The following is a 20,000-nucleotide window of genomic DNA, read 5'->3' as shown; positions in this document are numbered from 1 at the left end:
TCTTGATGACAGTAAATAATATTAGACTAGATATTCTTCAAGACACTAGTATTCAGCTTAAAGTGACATTTAAAGGCTTAACTAGGGTAATTAGGGTAAAGTTAGGGTAATTAGTCAAGTCATTGTATAACAGTGGTTTATTCTGGAGACAATCCAACACTAATATTGCTCAAGGGGGCTAATAATATTGACCTTAACATGGCTTTAAAACTATTAAAAACTGCTTTTATTCTAGCTGAAATAAAACAAATAAGACTTTCTCCAGAAGAACAAATATTAGAGGAAATACTGTGAGAAATTCCTGAATCTGTTCAACATAATCTGGGAAATATTGGAATAATTAGGTGAATAATTCTGACTTCAACTGTACATTTCCCTCAGTTTTGCTGGTGAATCTGTGCGGTGTGTGTCTCCAATATTTCTCTCAGGCAGATTTTATGACTTATGAATGTAAAAGATGGAAAACGCTGCTGGATGCCAGAATGTCTGCAATCTCTGAAACTTCACTGCATTGAGGGACGCAGTAAAAACCGACTGTGCTTTTACACACAAACAGCAAACAATGCAGAAGTAGGAGATTTACTGCTGACAACACATTAAGAGTGAACAAAAACATGACCGAGAGCGGCTGATCACTTACAAAACTGGATTTAACTAAATAATTATAATATAAAACTATTTATAAAAAAAGAATTTTTTAAATGGCAAAAACATTACACAAAACTGAACTAATGAACATTTAATTATATGCACTACCGGTCAAAAGTTTGGGGTCAGTGTGATTTTTAAATGTTTTATAATCAGCTTCTCCTGCTCAACAAAGCTGCATTTATATCATCAAAAATACAGTGCACATTGTAAAATTGTTATTGCACTATAAAATAACTGTTCAGAAGTTGTTTATGATTTAATTTAATAATTTATTACAGTGATTTAAAGATGAATTTTCAGCTTCATTACTCCAGTCTTCACAGTCACATGATCCTACAGAAATCACTCTAATAGGAATTATTATTATTATTATTATTATCATTAATGGTAATAGTAATAACAGCAATAATGACTGAAGTAATAATTTCATTAAAAACTACATACAATAAATAAATAATAATTAAATATTTAATAGATAAGTATTTAACAATTTGCTTTACATTTAATAAATGCCACCATGATGAACAGAATAATTTTATTTAAATTATTAAATAAAATTAATAATTTTAAAAAACTGACCCCAAACTTTTGACTGGTAGTGTATTTATAAAAATGATTTTGATGAACTTATAGATTAAGTCCAAAAATTCAATAAAAATAAATAAGACATTTTTATGATGTACATACATATATGCATACATATATATTTATAATTTTATTATTATTTAGATTTTTATTTTGCATCTAAAAAATGTCTATTTATTTGAATTGAAAATGAAATAGCCAGCTGTATGATGCTCCGATCCATTGGCCAGAGATCGGTATCGGCCGATAATCACATTTCATGACTGGATCGGTACTTGCTAATCTGGCCGATCTCATGATCACACGTGTTTGTTTACGAGTTTACAAGCAGAGGACATATTAGAACTGAACTCTTTACATACAACAACTGAAAGTTCAGTGTTTTCAACAATGTTGCAAGCTCATTAAAACCTGGCTGGAATGATCGCTGATAGCTGAGAAAATTATCAATATTTTCACAATATCTCTATCAATTTATCATCTAAATAAATCATAATTATTTTTAAATGACCATAAAGATATATTGAGGTAAATGTGCTTTATTTATGCACATTTAAATCAGAATTATTCGCCCTCCTGTATATATTTCCCCCAATTTCTGTTCAACAGAATGAAGATATTTTCCAACACATTTCTGCTCATAATAGTGTTAATAACTCATCTCTAATAACTGATTTATTTTCTCTTTGTCATGATGACAGTAAATAATATTAGACTAGATATTCTTCAAGACACTAGTATTCAGCTTAAAGTCACATTTAAAGCCGTAACTAGGGTAAATATTGCAAGTTCATCAAACCTGGCTGAAAAAAAACCTTAAAAATAATTTTTAACTTGAATATTTATTAAAATAACTGCTCATAATAAACTTATTGTAATAAACATTTAAATAAACGTGGTTTATTGGCCTATTTCCTTTTAGTAAAGAAGAAATTGGATTTATAGTTGCATTATAACTACTCAATCTTCATTGAGACATGTTGAATTCCTCTTCCATCATTTGCAATGTTTCCAAATTGCTTTGTTGGTGATTTTCTTACCAATTTTTAATCTGTTTTATCTATTATTTTCTGTAAAGCTGCTTCTGATCATTATATGTCCACACAAGAGACATGTTTAAGAGATTGTATGCAACATCTTTCATTTATTCTCTTAGGTCAGGCACTCACACTTAAAGTGAAAATGTGCTGTATGCATTATAAAGCAGCATCAGACGCTGTATATCGGCCGAGCATCATAATAAGCAATTGGTACTCTGTATTGGCTGCAAAAACCTGATCGGAGCATTCCTAGTATTATATAATGTTCATTTACAATTATATCATGTGTACAGGGGCGTCACGGTGGCGCAGTGGGTAGCACAATTGCCTCACAGCAAGCAAGGTCGCTGGTTTGAGTTTGCATGTTCTCCCCGTGTTGGTGTGGGTTTCCTCCAGGTGCTCCGGTTTCCCCCACAGTCCAAACACATGTGCTACAGGGGAATTGATCAACTAAACTGGCCGTAGTGTATGGGTGTTTCCCAGTGATGGGTTGCAGCTGGAAGGGCATCCGCTGTTTAAAACATATGCTGGATTAATTGGCGGATCCCTCCGCTGTGGCAACCCCAGATTAATAAAGGGACTAAGCTGAAAAGAATACGTACAGGCTGCTAAATAAGTACTTTATTTTGCTAAATATTGTGTTATTTATATATTATTTGAGCTGTTTTATTGCTGTTATCTTCATGAACCTGTTGCATAACACAGACATGATCAAAATCAATCCACCAGAATAGTGTTTTCTAAATGACTGCTCAACTAAACCACTCAAAGCAGGAATAGATGTGAACACTAGCAGTATCTGAGAGAGAATCGCCATCAGCTCAAACACATGCAGGAAATGTTTGCTGCACATCAAGTATGGTTGAATGTTTGAGTGTAGATATAATCTGGTGAGAAACACAAGCTTTCCACAAACAACTGCTGAAAACACACACACTCACACACACACACACACACGCATACTGGTTTATATGCTTAATGGGGACCATCTTTACAGTCATCACCTGTGGGGACCACCCTTTCTAAAGCTTGTAGAGATCTGAAAAAAATCAGGCACATTAATTATAGCATTACTAGCCTATACACGACTTCAAATAACCAAATTTATGAAGTAGTGATCTGACCATTGTTTGTGGGGACTTCCAAAAAATCGGATTAATGTGATTCATAGGGACCTCATATGAATATTATTTGCATAATACACACACATTACTATGTGATTTGTGGGGACCATGCACACACACATTTCTATATGATTTGTGGGGACCCTGCAAACACACATTCCTCTATGATTTGTGGGGACCCTGCAAACACACATTCCTCTATGATTTGTGGGGACCCTGCAAACACACATTCCTCTATGATTTGTGGGGACCCTATTTTGCTAATGATAGGCATTTATATTAAGGGAATCTTCAGATAGCATTTGTTCATTGTCCCCAATGCATTTAATCTACAACCTAAAATAATTGAAATTTTTATCTGTAGCACAAAAACTCAAATCTCAATTTAACAAATAAGATTCTGGTGAGATGTAGTGAAGTCCTCAAACTGAGCCAGAAATGCAAAGCTTCACTCTCTTGCATAAAACACCAAGATCTGTTTTACAGACATGAGTTAGCCTAAGCTAGGACAATGTCTTAGTTAAATTATTTAAACAGCTTCTATTAAAATGCCTTAGAATAATGTTACTGTGTACATCTTAAAACAATGCGTTGGAACTGATTTTATTTTACAAATCCTTATTTTCTGTTACAGTTACAATAATAATTGTATAATTGTGAAAATTTTAAGGGTGTTCAGCCCCAGCAAACCACGCAGGATCGGCTACTACTTATTCACTTGATATTTAACACTACAATAAACTTCTAATTGAACTTAAGACATAAATTCAGACTAAAATAACTGAATTAAAAATTTATTAAGTTAAATTCAATATAAATGAAGTTAGACCTGACAAAAGTAAAAAATAAATAATAAAATAAAAACATAAAAACTTTGGGATAGTTCACCCTAAAATTTCAATTCTGTCATTCATCATAAAAAATCTTGTCATTCCAGTCCCCTGAGACATTCGCACATCTTCAGAGCACAAATTAAGACATTCTGAATGAAATCCAAGAGCCCTCTGACCCTCCACTGACAGCAAGAGTCATGAAACATGAGTCCATAACGAAACAAGAATATCCTCAAAACAGTACATTTCATCAGTGGTTCATTGAAGCTATGAGGGTTTTTTTGTGCACATAAACAAAAAATAATGACTTTATTCAAAGGTTTCTTCTCTTCAGTATATAGTGCACATTCATGTACACTGTACACTGATGAACTGTATACTACGGATGCCCAAATGCAACTTTCTCTTTTTAAAATAAAGCATGGGGCATACATGATTGCTTAGCGCTCTTTGGAATGCACACCTTTAACAGACACAGAAGTGAAGAACCAAGTCATAATTTATGTTTTGTGTGCACAAAAGTATTCTCATAGCTTCAAGATGATCAACTGATGACTACTGTTGAGAATATTCTTGTTTTTTTTCTGGACTCTGAATGTCTCATGATTATTGGTGTCCATGAACGGTCAGAGGGCTCTTGCATTTCATCTAAAATATTTTCATTTGTGCTCTGAAGATGGATGGTATCAAGGGTTTAAAAACACTAGGAGGAATAATGACAAATTTAAAATTGGAGTGAACCATCCCTTTAATATCTTTAACACATACTTCCTTTTACAGATGTGAATGAACAAATACATCTTTGAAACACAGACCAACGCTCTTTGGCTTGTACATGACACACTATTGGAAACTTTTGCAGCATGTTTTTGAAAACCAAAAGCTGAAATGGTCAAACAAAGTTATTCTATTTTTGTTAACTCTTAAACATACTTCCTGGCATGAACGATTATATTTATACTATTGTTTACTCTCCAATTTTTTTTGTATGCTGTGATGCGATTATATATGTAAAATTTTACTGTCTTCCAATCGCGGTTCTTCAAAGCTTCAGGTTCAGCTCTCAGACATTTTTCACAATCCCTTTTTGCTGGGACAGTGCCAGATAAAATAAACGGCTTCAAGTGCCTTTCCACTGCCTGCACCTCAGGCTGCTGCCAAGGACTCTTCTGACTCTTCTTTTTGGTAGTTTTACCTTGAAGTGATCAGAAAAAAAAAAAGAAATTAATAACAGTGAATGTCAGAATTCGACTCCTGTAATTAAAATTAATGTTAGCATCTATAGTAAAAGTAAAATGACAATGCAATACTATTTATAGGTAAATCAAATAGTAATTTTTTACATTCAGTGACCTACCACGAAATGATTATTGGTGAAAAATGAAAAGACAAAATAGAAACAACCTCTATCTACTATCTACATTAATCCACTCAGTAAACTGGTTTAGTGGTTACTGATGTTTTAATTATTAAAACAACATTTAATTTTAGGCCCACTTAAAGCCCCTTACAGACATATTAACCAAGTAAGCCTATACACACACACCCAATGCTACACTAATCGAGATTGGTTACTACATCTACATATTGCTGCTTTTCTGGTCTTGTATACTTATTTGTATGTCAAGTTGGATAAAAGTATTTGCTAAGTGAATAAATGTAAATGTAATACTTTTCTGTCCTTTTTTGTTCTCTACTGCCCTAACTATTAATGAAATTGTGTTTATTTTCAAGCCAGACATTTCATTTGTGGATTTCTGAAGGATTTAAAAAGTTCTCTAAAGACAAGTAGCAGAGTGAATTAAAGGTGCAGTGGGTGATCATCTTCAGAAACATGTTTTGTTGTGCTGGTTAAAAGTCTCTTCACATTCCAATAGTAATGATTAAAGTAATTGATCTAAATGTATTTATATGTATTTTTATATTCTGGGTGAGGCATAAGACTAAAAAAAATTCATCTAATTAAATATTGTTGGGATGATAATTCCCATTATTCTGATAAGTAGCCCAAACTGTGTCAGCAAATGCAGATTTGTACAACTACGCAGCCGTTCACACAGATCCGCTGATGTGCGTTCACGCAGGTCCTCGGTCACATGGACACGAGTGACAGTGGTAAAAACAAATGTTCTATACAACTTTAAAATTCCTGAATTAATATTGGAGTGAGGAAGGACGACATTATGGCTGAAGTATTTCTGTTAGACAGGTAATGTCCCATTTTAAAAGTATTTTAGTCACGTAGAGCTGATTGTTGTTCAGCCTCTGAAATCTTCCGGTGATAGACTGATGTTATCATTTTCAGTTTCATAAAGTCCTTGTACAGCATCGATAATGTAGATTTATATTTAGTTTAACAAAAGAACATCGGTAAACAGCACTATTCCGCCTAGCCTGCTTTACTGAGCTGAAGTTAAGTTTTATATTCATGTTGGGTCATTTTTGCACAATGACAGCCTGTGACGCGCTCCCTATACTGTTCACCGCTACTCTGAATATTCGCTCTGGATTAGCATGCAAGTATGGCTTAGTAGTAAGCGTAATTACTGCATGCCACTGGACAACCACTAAGCATACAGTGGTCAGTAGAGAGTGGGACCAGCGATTCTTGCATGCATAAAATATTGCACATTATGACAATTTTTGATCGCAAACTACATAAGTGAAAACCTGCTAGATATGATACAGTTTCTCATTCAGAATTGTAGTATTATAAAGTACTTTAAAGTTTTCAAACTGGTGAATGACATGATCCAGTGGGTCTCTGTCATTTTTAATGTGAGCGTTCGTGACTTCAGAAGGCACGGCTCTGGACGGCAGGGGAGGAATTGTATTTGAAAGATATAATGCTAACCGGTTAGCATTTAGGCAGATCACCTACTGCACCTTTAAACGTGCAAATACATGTGTACTTGAATTTACAGCTGACACTGTGGACTGCAACTGATGGGTTTGAAATGATAAAGGCATGAAATACTTGTAAGCAATAAATGACAAATAGTAGTACTATTTTTATGTATTCATAAGGTGGCTACTGTTACATGTGGCCACTTCTCATTTACATTTATCTAAAAGCAACAGACATATAAAAGACAAAATGTAAAGAGTTCACCCTTGCAAGGCAGCCTCATAGCGCTGGCTCCAGAAGACATTCGCTGATCTGACGGAGTGCTTCTTTTGGGTGATGGTGACAAATTCATTTCGGCAGAAGGAAGGGCCACATCTTCTGAAGTTTCTATAAAAAATATTAATAGCTCAATGTTAAAAATATATAAATAATATAACGTGGTTTAACACTTATTGTAAAAAAGTCAAATAAACCTAATAATGTGATGTTTATTCATCAATGCAGATATAACTGAACTACACCTGCAAATGTCTTTGCTGTGACCATTGTCAAAAATAAGTTGATCCAACACAAGTGTGCAACAAATGTAAGTTTCTCAACCACAATTGCTAAAAAGTTCAATAAAAAAATTAAATAAAGTTTACTGCAAAACAAGCTGAAGAATAGCTTGGCATTTGATTCATGCAAGTAGTTTTGACAAAAAAAATTGCTAGTTCAACACACTGAAGCATCTTTAGTGCGGACTTTGATACTGGAACAATGTTTTTGCAAGTCAGGCTTTCGGTAGTCATGACAAAACTACTACTTCTAAAATGTAAGTGTATCTGACAGCAATACAGACCGACTACAATAGTTGAACAGTGTCCTTCCTCAATGTCATCTTCCTCATCTTCACAGTCAATTTCCACTTTTTCTGTGCAAGTTCAAAGAACAGCTTTACATTGGTAAAATGCTTGTAAATGTGGTATTTAAATGCAAGTAATAATAACACACACCATCAGGATCTATCCCCATTTCATCCAAGTTCTTGCCATGGAACTCTGCTAATCTTCCTTGCTCAAGAGCCATTAAAATCTTGCTGATCTTGGCAAGTTGCAGGGTCTTCTCTGGAAGTCGATAGAACTCACGATGAATTCTTATATCATGCCCAAGGAAGTTAGCCAGCTGGTCCATCTCGGTGTCCGTCATATTCAGCACAGTTGAAAGAGTAGCAGCATGCTTTCGCAGCCTCGTAGATGTCAGTGCCTTGGGACACTTTGCACCACACTGCTTTGCAAAGCCACGGAGACAGTCTGACCCACGGAAATGTGTCATGGCTTCTGGTCTAGCAAACATATAGGCATTGTCTTTTAAAACACCACAAGCCTCTCTCTGCTCAACAAGGAGTTCTAAGGAGCTCAACATTTTGGGAGTCAGAAGAATTGGAACCGGTCGACCACGCTTTCCCCTGGTGATAACCCTTGTGAAGTGTCTGCAGAGTTTTTTCTCCACTTCAGAGAGTGCCCAGTCCACGTCCTCATGAGGATCAGATATGTCTCTTGATAAAAACACAGACAAAGGCATGCTTGCTACCTCTCCTTCTCTGCGCCGGTTAAAGAGAATCATCTGGGCAAGACACACCTTTGCCAGCTCAACCCATGATCTAGTAGAGGGACTTTCAGACAGCAGGTTGAACCACTCATCTTGTGCTTGACTAAGAAAAGTATGCATTTTTTGCACGTCTTCAGTAAAAGGCATGAGAGTGGGCACATTCCACTTTGCCTCCCTGATATTCCTCAATGCAGTAGCCGAGATCACCTCATTCCACTTACTTGCATGGACCTCTTGAAACTCAGTGGTGTTCTTCACAAGCTGCTTGTCATTTGAGATTAAGCCTCGCGCTTTTAAGAGTTTGCTTGCTTTAACCAAGGAATTTCCAAGCTTATTTGCAAGTGATGGAATCATGAATTTGTCAGTTTCACTGTCATACCCACATGTATGCTTGACAGCTTTGACAGTCTCCATGTACTTGTTTGGATTTACACAGTCTTCCAGTGTTTTTAAGCTGGTGACTCGCCTAGCATTGTGAATCAATCTGCCTAGTTCTCGCATCTTCTCCCGCACACCTTGTTTATTTTTATCTGACAGTCCACCTTTGTTCAACAAGTGCTGCCCAATTTCAGTAATTACTCTATCATTTTTTATTATATCGGTGATCGGGCCAGGATTCATGGCACTGATTACTCCCCACAGATTTTTGGTCATGTTTGAAGGGACAGGCCCAGTGTAGGTGCACATGGACTGAACACGGTTTTTTCCAGGTTTGGGAGAAACGGATTGCGGTTTAAGCCTACATGTGCGTATATGTCGCCACAAGACCTTTCTTGTAAAAAGTCCTTGACAATACGCACAATGCATGAAATCTTCTCCCTGCACTTTTTCGCGTGGTCGTTTGAATGGCACCAATTCCCCCTTTCCTGACTCCATAACACCAGCATTGTGAGAATAATTTCCTCTGTTGCGAATATAATCGAGCAGTTTTTTTCTCTCCTTAGAACACTTTGGAAAGCTTAGAGCTCTTGCCACATCAGATTCACTTGCATGTGAACTTTCCAGATGCCTTGCCATCTTTGCATAAGGTTTAGTGCAAAAGAAGCAGTAATGCCTCTTGTTGTACACTCTCTTCCCATCTTTTTTTCGGTATGCACTAACAACTACACTGTCTTTTGTTTTTTACTTGAAGTGGGTTCTTCTGTTCCAGATGCTTCTGACACAAGGCCGTGAATTGTATCTGATGTTGTTGTGTCACATTCTGGGAAACCAGCAGAGCTAGATTCATCAACATCCAGTTCATCAACAAGCTTACATGTTGCCTGGTTTTGTGTAAGGCTAACATCGCTGTCACTTTCAGAGTTAGAATCTGGAACATAATTATCTGAACTCTCTGGAGTAGAATCAAAGAGCTCATCAGAATCCTGAAGATTTACATCTTTCATCTATACAAACGTGGGGGGGAAAAAGGTGGAACTGACAATTAATTGTTCAGTGTATTAACATACAGTATTATAATACAATATTTTCTGTTTTGGGGCAGTTCATTTGAGAGAACAAAAAAACATGCATTGCATCATTTCCTTTAACTATTGACTAATTGCGTTTTTCTGACATTTCATAATCAAATTGTAAAATGAGAATACATTACACTATTAACTCAGTGAATGCTAATAAAGATATTCTGATTGCAGCTCCAAGCAAAATCCCTGATTATTACAAAAAAGACATTGAGCGACCTTTGAATTTGAAAACTTACCAAGATACTTTTTGTCCGTCTGAGTTTTGGCACACTAATCTCATTTTCAATTTGATGCTGTCTCTCAATCTGTAAACAAGTACATATACGATTTGACAATACTCCAGTATTTGAGATTTTAAAATAAAAAAGCTGACCAGAGCTAAAAAAAAAATAAATAAATAAATTAAAAATCATGCAAGGCCTTTACCTGTTGAGGAGACAGATCAGAAGCTTTACCCATCTGAGTTTCAGAGTGGAGTGAAGGGTCAGAGTCATCTGCTGCGCTGCTATTAGCGGCCATGCTAGTCATCTATAAGAGACCACATCAATAAGAGGAAATTTCAGAACATGGAAACACACCTCATGACTTCAGAAATATCATTAAGAGACAGTCGACTTCAGCTTAAACATTTATTCCTGTCCTCCAAATTCTGTTTGCGCTCACACACACACACCCCTAAAGTAAATCATGTTTCATGAGGACGTCACACACACAATGTTAATAGTTACTTATGGGGACTATATTCAGGCAAGTTAAACCAGTATGAACTCCAACTTCTGTTTGCGCTCACACACACCCCTTAAGTAAAACATGCTTCATGAGGACATCACACACACAATGTTAATAGTTACTTATGGGGACCAGATTCATCACAGTTAATGCACAAGGGTAAACTCCAACACACAGACTGAAAGTGTGTTGTGGGGACGTCGTGAGTGCAAAATTTAGAGTAACATCTAAGCCAGAAAAATAACTTGAGATGGACAAAACTGGCCTGAAACATTGCACTACCACTAACCTACTGGACACATGTTGCTAAACTGCTGAGCATGCTAATTTACACCAGATAGGAAGCAAAATATAGAAAAATAACAAGAAAACGTGACAAAACAGAAGGCAGACTTGAATCTTTAGTTATGAACGTGAATGTACCTGTTGAGGAGACCTTGCTGAATCAGAAGCTTTACTCATCTGAGTTTCAGAGTGGAGTGAAGGGTTGGAGTCATCTGTTGCGTCGCTATTAGCGGCCATGCTAGTCATCTATAAGAGACCACATTAATAAGAGGAAATTTCAGAACATGGAAACACACCTCATGACTTCAGAAATATCATTGAGACGGTCGACTTCAGCTTAAACATTTATTCCTGTCTTGCGACTTCAGTCTGCGCTCACACACACACTCCTAAAGTAAATCATGTTTCATGAGGACGTCACACACACAATGTTAATAGTTACTTATGGGGACTATATTCAGGCAAGTTAAACCAGTATGAACTCCAACTTCTGTTTGCGCTCACACACACCCCTTAAGTAAAACATGCTTCATGAGGACATCACACACAATGTTAATAGTTACTTATGGGGACCAGATTCATCACAGTTAATGCACAAGGGTAAACTCCAACACACAGACTGAAAGTGTGTTGTGGGACGTCGTGAGTGCAAATTTAGAGTAACATCTAAGCCAGAAAAATAACTTGAGATGGACAAACTGGCCTGAAACATTGCACTACCACTAACCTACTGGACACATGTTGCTAAACTGCTAAGCGTGCTAATTTGCACCAGATAGGAAGCAAAACATAGAAAAATAACAAGAAAACGTGACAAAACAGAAGGCAGACTTAAATCTTTAGCTATGAACGTGAATGTACCTGTTGAGGAGACCTTGCTGAATCAGAAGCTTTACCCATCTGAGTTTCAGAGTGGAGTGAAGGGTTGGAGTCATCTGTTGCGTCGCTATTAGCGGCCATGCTAGTCATCTATAAGAGACCACATTAATAAGAGGAAATTTCAGAACATGGAAACACACCTCATGACTTCAGAAATATCATTAAGAGACAGTCGACTTCAGCTTAAACATTTATTCCTGTCTTGCGACTTCAGTCTGCGCTCACACACACACTCCTAAAGTAAATCATGTTTCATGAGGACGTCACACACACAATGTTAATAGTTACTTATGGGGACTATATTCAGGCAAGTTAAACCAGTATGAACTCCAACTTCTGTTTGCGCTCACACACACCCCTTAAGTAAAACATGCTTCATGAGGACATCACACACAATGTTAATAGTTACTTATGGGGACCAGATTCTTCACAGTTAATGCACAAGGGTAAACTCCAACACACAGACTGAAAGTGTGTTGTGGGGACGTCGTGAGTGCAAAATTTAGAGTAACATCTAAGCCAGAAAAAATAACTTGAGATGGACAAAACTGGCCTGAAACATTGCACTACCACTAACCTACTGGACACATGTTGCTAAATTGCTAAGCGTGCTAATTTACACCAGATAGGAAGCAAAATATAGAAAAATAACAAGAAAACGTGACAAAACAGAAGGCAGACTTAAATCTTTAGCTATGAACGTGAATGTACCTGTTGAGGAGACCTTGCTGAATCAGAAGCTTTACCCATCTGAGTTTCAGAGTGGAGTGAAGGGTTGGAGTCATCTGTTGCGTCACTATTAGCGGCCATGCTAGTCATCTATAAGAGACCACATTAATAAGAGGAAATTTCAGAACATGGAAACACACCTCATGACTTCAGAAATATCATTGAGACGGTCGACTTCAGCTTAAAACATTTATTCCTGTCCTGCAAATTCTGTTTGCGCTCACACACACACTCCTAAAGTAAATCATGCTTCATGAGGACCTCACACACACAATGTTAATAGTTACTTATGGGGACTATATTCAGGCAAGTTAAACCAGTATGAACTCCAACTTCTGTTTGCGCTCACACACACCCCTTAAGTAAATCATGCTTTATGAGGACCTCACACACACAATGTTAATAGTTACTTATGGGGACCAGATTCATCACAGTTAATGCACAAGGGTAAACTCCAACACACAGACTGAAAGTGTGTTGTGGGGACGTCGTGAGTGCAAAATTTAGAGTAACATCTAAGCCAGAAAAATAACTTGAGATGGACAAAACTGGCCTGAAACATTGCACTACCACTAACCTACTGGACACATGTTGCTAAACTGCTAAGCGTGCTAATTTGCACCAGATAGGAAGCAAAACATAGAAAAATAACAAGAAAACGTGACAAAACAGAAGGCAGACTTAAATCTTTAGCTATGACGTGAATGTACCTGTTGAGGAGACCTTGCTGAATCAGAAGCTTTACCCATCTGAGTTTCAGAGTGGAGTGAAGGGTTTGGAGTCATCTGTTGCGTCGCTATTAGCGGCCATGCTAGTCATCTATAAGAGACCACATTAATAAGAGGAAATTTCAGAACATGGAAACACACCTCATGACTTCAGAAATATCATTAAGAGACAGTCGACTTCAGCTTAAACATTTATTCCTGTCTTGCGACTTCAGTCTGCGCTCACACACACACTCCTAAAGTAAATCATGTTTCATGAGGACGTCACACACACAATGTTAATAGTTACTTATGGGGACTATATTCAGGCAAGTTAAACCAGTATGAACTCCAACTTCTGTTTGCGCTCACACACACCCCTTAAGTAAAACATGCTTCATGAGGACATCACACACAATGTTAATAGTTACTTATGGGGACCAGATTCTTCACAGTTAATGCACAAGGGTAAACTCCAACACACAGACTGAAAGTGTGTTGTGGGGACGTCGTGAGTGCAAAATTTAGAGTAACATCTAAGCCAGAAAAATAACTTGAGATGGACAAAACTGGCCTGAAACATTGCACTACCACTAACCTACTGGACACATGTTGCTAAATTGCTAAGCGTGCTAATTTACACCAGATAGGAAGCAAAATATAGAAAAATAACAAGAAAACGTGACAAAACAGAAGGCAGACTTAAATCTTTAGCTATGAACGTGAATGTACCTGTTGAGGAGACCTTGCTGAATCAGAAGCTTTACCCATCTGAGTTTCAGAGTGGAGTGAAGGGTTGGAGTCATCTGTTGCGTCACTATTAGCGGCCATGCTAGTCATCTATAAGAGACCACATTAATAAGAGGAAATTTCAGAACATGGAAACACACCTCATGACTTCAGAAATATCATTGAGACGGTCGACTTCAGCTTAAACATTTATTCCTGTCCTGCAAATTCTGTTTGCGCTCACACACACACTCCTAAAGTAAATCATGCTTCATGAGGACCTCACACACACAATGTTAATAGTTACTTATGGGGACTATATTCAGGCAAGTTAAACCAGTATGAACTCCAACTTCTGTTTGCGCTCACACACACCCCTTAAGTAAATCATGCTTTATGAGGACCTCACACACACAATGTTAATAGTTACTTATGGGGACCAGATTCATCACAGTTAATGCACAAGGGTAAACTCCAACACACAGACTGAAAGTGTGTTGTGGGGACGTCGTGAGTGCAAATTTAGAGCAACATCTAAGCCAGAAAAATAACTTGAGATGGACAAAACTGGCCTGAAACATTGCACTACCACTAACCTACTGGACACATGTTGCTAAATTGCTAAGCGTGCTAATTTACACCAGATAGGAAGCAAAATATAGAAAAATAACAAGAAAACGTGACAAAACAGAAGGCAGACTTGAATCTTTAGCTATGAACGTGAATGTACCTGTTGAGGAGACCTTGCTGAATCAGAAGCTTTACCCATCTGAGTTTCAGAGTGGAGTGAAGGGTGGAGTCATCTGTTGCGTCGCTATTAGGGGCCATGCTAGTCATCTATAAGAGACCACATCAATAAGAGGAAATTTCAGAACATGGAAACACACTCATGACTTCAGAAATATCATTGAGACGGTCGACTTCAGCTTAAACATTTATTCCTGTCTTGCGACTTCAGTCTGCGCTCACACACACCCCTTAAGTAAAACATGCTTCATGAGGACATCACACACAATGTTAATAGTTACTTATGGGGACCAGATTCTTCACAGTTAATGCACAAGGGTAAACTCCAACACACAGACTGAAAGTGTGTTGTGGGGACGTCGTGAGTGCAAAATTTAGAGTAACATCTAAGCCAGAAAAAATAACTTGAGATGGACAAAACTGGCCTGAAACATTGCACTACCACTAACCTACTGGACACATGTTGCTAAATTGCTAAGCGTGCTAATTTACACCAGATAGGAAGCAAAATATAGAAAAATAACAAGAAAACGTGACAAAACAGAAGGCAGACTTAAATCTTTAGCTATGAACGTGAATGTACCTGTTAGGAGACCTTGCTGAATCAGAAGCTTTACCCATCTGAGTTTCAGAGTGGAGTGAAGGGTTGGAGTCATCTGTTGCGTCACTATTAGCGGCCATGCTAGTCATCTATAAGAGACCACATTAATAAGAGGAAATTTCAGAACATGGAAACACACCTCATGACTTCAGAAATATCATTGAGACGGTCGACTTCAGCTTAAACATTTATTCCTGTCCTGCAAATTCTGTTTGCGCTCACACACACACTCCTAAAGTAAATCATGCTTCATGAGGACCTCACACACACAATGTTAATAGTTACTTATGGGGACTATATTCAGGCAAGTTAAACCAGTATGAACTCCAACTTCTGTTTGCGCTCACACACACCCCTTAAGTAAATCATGCTTTATGAGGACCTCACACACACAATGTTAATAGTTACTTATGGGGACCAGATTCATCACAGTTAATGCACAAGGGTAAACTCCAACACACAGACTGAAAGTGTGTTGTGGGGACGTCGTGAGTGCAAAATTTAGAGCAACATCTAAGCCAGAAAAATAACTTGAGATGGACAAAACTGGCCTGAAACATTGCACTACCACTAACCTACTGGACACATGTTGCTAAATTGCTAAGCGTGCTAATTTACACCAGATAGGAAGCAAAATTAGAAAAATAACAAGAAAACGTGACAAAACAGAAGGCAGACTTGAATCTTTAGCTATGAACGTGAATGTACCTGTTGAGGAGACCTTGCTGAATCAGAAGCTTTACCCATCTGAGTTTCAGAGTGGAGTGAAGGGTTGGAGTCATCTGTTGCGTCGCTATTAGGGGCCATGCTAGTCATCTATAAGAGACCACATCAATAAGAGGAAATTTAGAACATGGAAACACACCTCATGACTTCAGAAATATCATTGAGACGGTCGACTTCAGCTTAAACATTATTCCTGTCTTGCGACTTCAGTCTGCGCTCACACACACACTCCTAAAGTAAATCATGTTTCATGAGGACGTCACACACACAATGTTAATAGTTACTTATGGGGACTAAATTCAGGCAAGTTAAACCAGTATGAACTCCAACTTCTGTTTGCGCTCACACACACCCCTTAAGTAAAACATGCTTCATGAGGACATCACACACACAATGTTAATAGTTACTTATGGGGACCAGATTCATCACAGTTTAATGCACAAGGGTAAACTCCAACACACAGACTGAAAGTGTGTTGTGGGGACGTCGTGAGTGCAAAATTTAGAGTAACATCTAAGCCAGAAAAATAACTTGAGATGGACAAAACTGGCCTGAAACATTGCACTACCACTAACCTACTGGACACATGTTGCTAAACTGCTGAGCATGCTAATTTACACCAGATAGGAAGCAAAACATAGATAAATAACAAGAAAACGTGACAAAACAGAAGGCAGACTTGAATCTTAAGCTATGAACGTGAATGTACCTGTTGAGGAGACCTTGCTGAATCAGAAGCTTTACCCATCTGAGTTTCAGAGTGGAGTGAAGGGTTGGAGTCATCTGCTGCGCTGCTATTAGCGGCCATGCTAGTCATCTATAAGAGACCACATCAATAAGAGGAAATTTTAGAACATGGAAACATGCATGATAAATCTGATGAAGGTATAATTGTGTAAACATTTTATCCATTTACCCAGGCATACAACGCCCCACTGTTTAGTGCCCAAATTAGTTTAAGACTGTACATAGTATAGTCAACAGACTTTCTGTTATTAAAAAAAGTAACCGACAAAGCATAATTGGTATAGGTTATGTGAAATAATGTTATATTGATATAATAAAATTCTAATCTTTCAGGCATCAAATTACTTGACATATTGATGAGCTATTGTGTATAATGCTGTGCAGCTTACTTGAGTTCTCCATGGGCAGTCATCTGATCCATAATCGTATGCAATTTTCTTCTCCTTCTTTGATGTCTTTAATTGCAAATAAACAGAGATGTGGCTTCCACTTACATCTATTTTCTGACTTACAATTTGGATGGATGTGGTCATCATTAACTATCCGTCCAAATGATCCATCATCCCTGGATGCATCGATGCTAAAAATATTACAAGATATGAAAAAGGAAAAATATAAGTGTTACGCTCTCATCACAAATCAGTGTATTAGGCCACATTTACACTGCAGGGTTCTGATTACACATGGGAAGGAAAAAAAAATGGGGTGCAGATCACATAAAAGCCACAAATGTGTAAGTATAGGAAAGAAGTGTCTTAGACTGGTTTAGGACCCAATTCATATGTGGAAAATAAATCAATTATAAAGTCAATGCATATCTTGATATTAATTTACTAACAAGCGTGGGCAAAACCATGTGCAATGTCATACATGCTATTTTTAGTGTGTTCACTAAATGTAGTGTAAAACGCACACATTGTATATGGTCACTCTTTAAAGAAATAAATAAAATAATAACTTGGAACTAATCAAAACTAGCAGTGAAAATGAAGCCTTTTAACTACAGTATAGCACATGGAATATTGCTTAGGTGCACGTGATGTCTTAACCACCATGTTTTCCCTCTCCATTTAAACTCAACATGAAAATGGAACAAGACGGGTGATAAATTTTTCTCCTCCTCTCCAGCTCAGCATTATTTATAAACTCCCCTCTGTATTCGACTACAAAATCACCTTTGCAAAATGAACCTTTTGCAAATAGCCCACGTCCTGCAAAACAAACATTTTCACAAAAGGGAAAAAGAAATTAATCTTGCAGATAAAGGATGGTAACTGCACCTATAGTAGCTATACATAGTAGCTTATTTAAAATAAACTGTAACCAGGTTTCTAGTTAACATACCCAGATGCATTTCCACAGAGCCACAGCTGTGCACAGTTTTGTTACAGCCAGCTCAAACTCAAGCATTACCAACTTACCTTTCACAGCATTGATGTATTTTATTTCGAGTTTTGATTTGTCATTCCTTGCAAACAACATGATGCATGGCATCTTTAAGAGGGGGTACTCGCGGTGCCATTTTTAACTGGGAGAAAAAAAAAAACATTTTTACAAAAAATTACACTGTGAATATATACAATCAGAATTAAACGCATTCAATAATCAGATAGTAACATTGTCATGCAACTGGTCATTCCCATTATCATTAATCTACATGAAAGTTTAGCAAATTCCAACACAATTCCAGCTTTCTAAGGGGATCAACACACTAATTTAACTCTTTTACTAATTAACCTTCGGGCTCTAATCTCTCACAAAATGAAAATATGTTACTTTAGGTAAATTAGCCTTGCAAAATAATTTAATTACTGATCTGGACCATAACCTAAGTAAAGGTTAACACTAATAATTTATTCATCTCGTTTTAACATTAAGTTTCATTTAATTACTTTGACACATGTCCAGTTAATCAATGTGGGGGAAAAAACACAGTATTGTTATAGTTTTTGACTTACTAATGTTTAATGTTATTTAACAACACAAATTGTGGCCTAATAAGAAAGATAAAATTGTATTAAAATTAACCTAGACAGAAACAAACTTAATATTAACAGAATCAATTCAATATGGCAATCAGACAGACTAACGACTGAAGTACTAAGTTTTTCAGTGAAAAATAAATCTTCATTAACTGTATCATTATGCAATGGAGAAGTGTAAAAAAACAATAATTTGAAATAATTTCAGGCCACATGTGGCATTAGCTTCCAGTGCTAATTAGCGCTAAGCTAACTAGCCTCCAACTTATGTAGATCTAACATTAGTTAAACTTAAGTCATTTACGTTTAATTTGCACTTACCTTGTATTTTATATTTCCCACTGCAAAACTTCGGTGTCAAATGTTCTTCTCAAATATTCTTCCATCGAATCTCACATGAATCTCTCCGTCTGTGTAAGCCCCAATTAACACTTCACTTACATCGAATTGCTGTCGTACCTAATGAGGACCCGGAAGTGGGCGGTACCGACCATATATAGAAAATGTGTGTGAGGAAGAAGCGAGTGCAGTAACGGTCAAAAAATTGGGGGCGCAGCGGAGCTCTCCCTTCACACACCAACAATCAGTCATAGACGGTGTAATATGGGCCAGAGCTGAAACTCCACCCAGCACCTTCAAAACAGCTCCTCTATTCATTTATATGGCTCAACCTTGTGGGGACCTGATTTTTGGTCCCCACAACGGCAGAGGTCCCCATGGCGTGACTGTGTAAACAGATTCATGTCCCCACAACGTGATGATTACCAGAACACACACACACACACACACACACACACACACACACACACACACACACACACTCATAAATAAATATAAGATATATTTTTAGTTTACTGGCATGTTAAAAGGACAGTTCACCCCAAAAAATAACATTTACTCACTATTTACTAACCCTCAACCTCTATTCATTCATTCATTTTCTTGTGAGCTTAGTCCCTTTATTAATCCGGGGTCACCACAGCGGAACGAACCGCCAACTTATCG

The 20,000-nt window shown here is 37.3% G+C and overlaps 2 protein-coding genes across 2 annotated transcripts in view; both read right to left on the bottom strand.

Moving 5' to 3' along the window:
* inppl1a (inositol polyphosphate phosphatase-like 1a) overlaps positions 1–20,000 on the bottom strand; it is a 115,599-nt gene that overhangs the window by 54,496 nt on the left and 41,103 nt on the right. The gene's annotated exons all lie outside the window — the stretch shown is intronic.
* LOC130242464 (uncharacterized) lies at positions 7,269–9,032 on the bottom strand. Its single transcript, XM_056474581.1, has 3 exons — positions 8,077–9,032; positions 7,923–7,994; positions 7,269–7,468 (listed from the first exon to the last, which is right to left on the bottom strand). Exons 1-3 carry the CDS (start codon positions 9,023–9,025, stop codon positions 7,302–7,304), a joined length of 1,188 nt encoding a protein of 395 aa, XP_056330556.1. The 5' UTR covers positions 9,026–9,032; the 3' UTR covers positions 7,269–7,301.

The sequence above is a fragment of the Danio aesculapii genome, chromosome 15 (genome assembly GCF_903798145.1).
Source record: "Danio aesculapii chromosome 15, fDanAes4.1, whole genome shotgun sequence".
Classification (NCBI taxonomy): Eukaryota; Metazoa; Chordata; class Actinopteri; order Cypriniformes; family Danionidae; genus Danio; species Danio aesculapii.
This window is presented reverse-complemented; position numbering and strand designations above follow the sequence as displayed.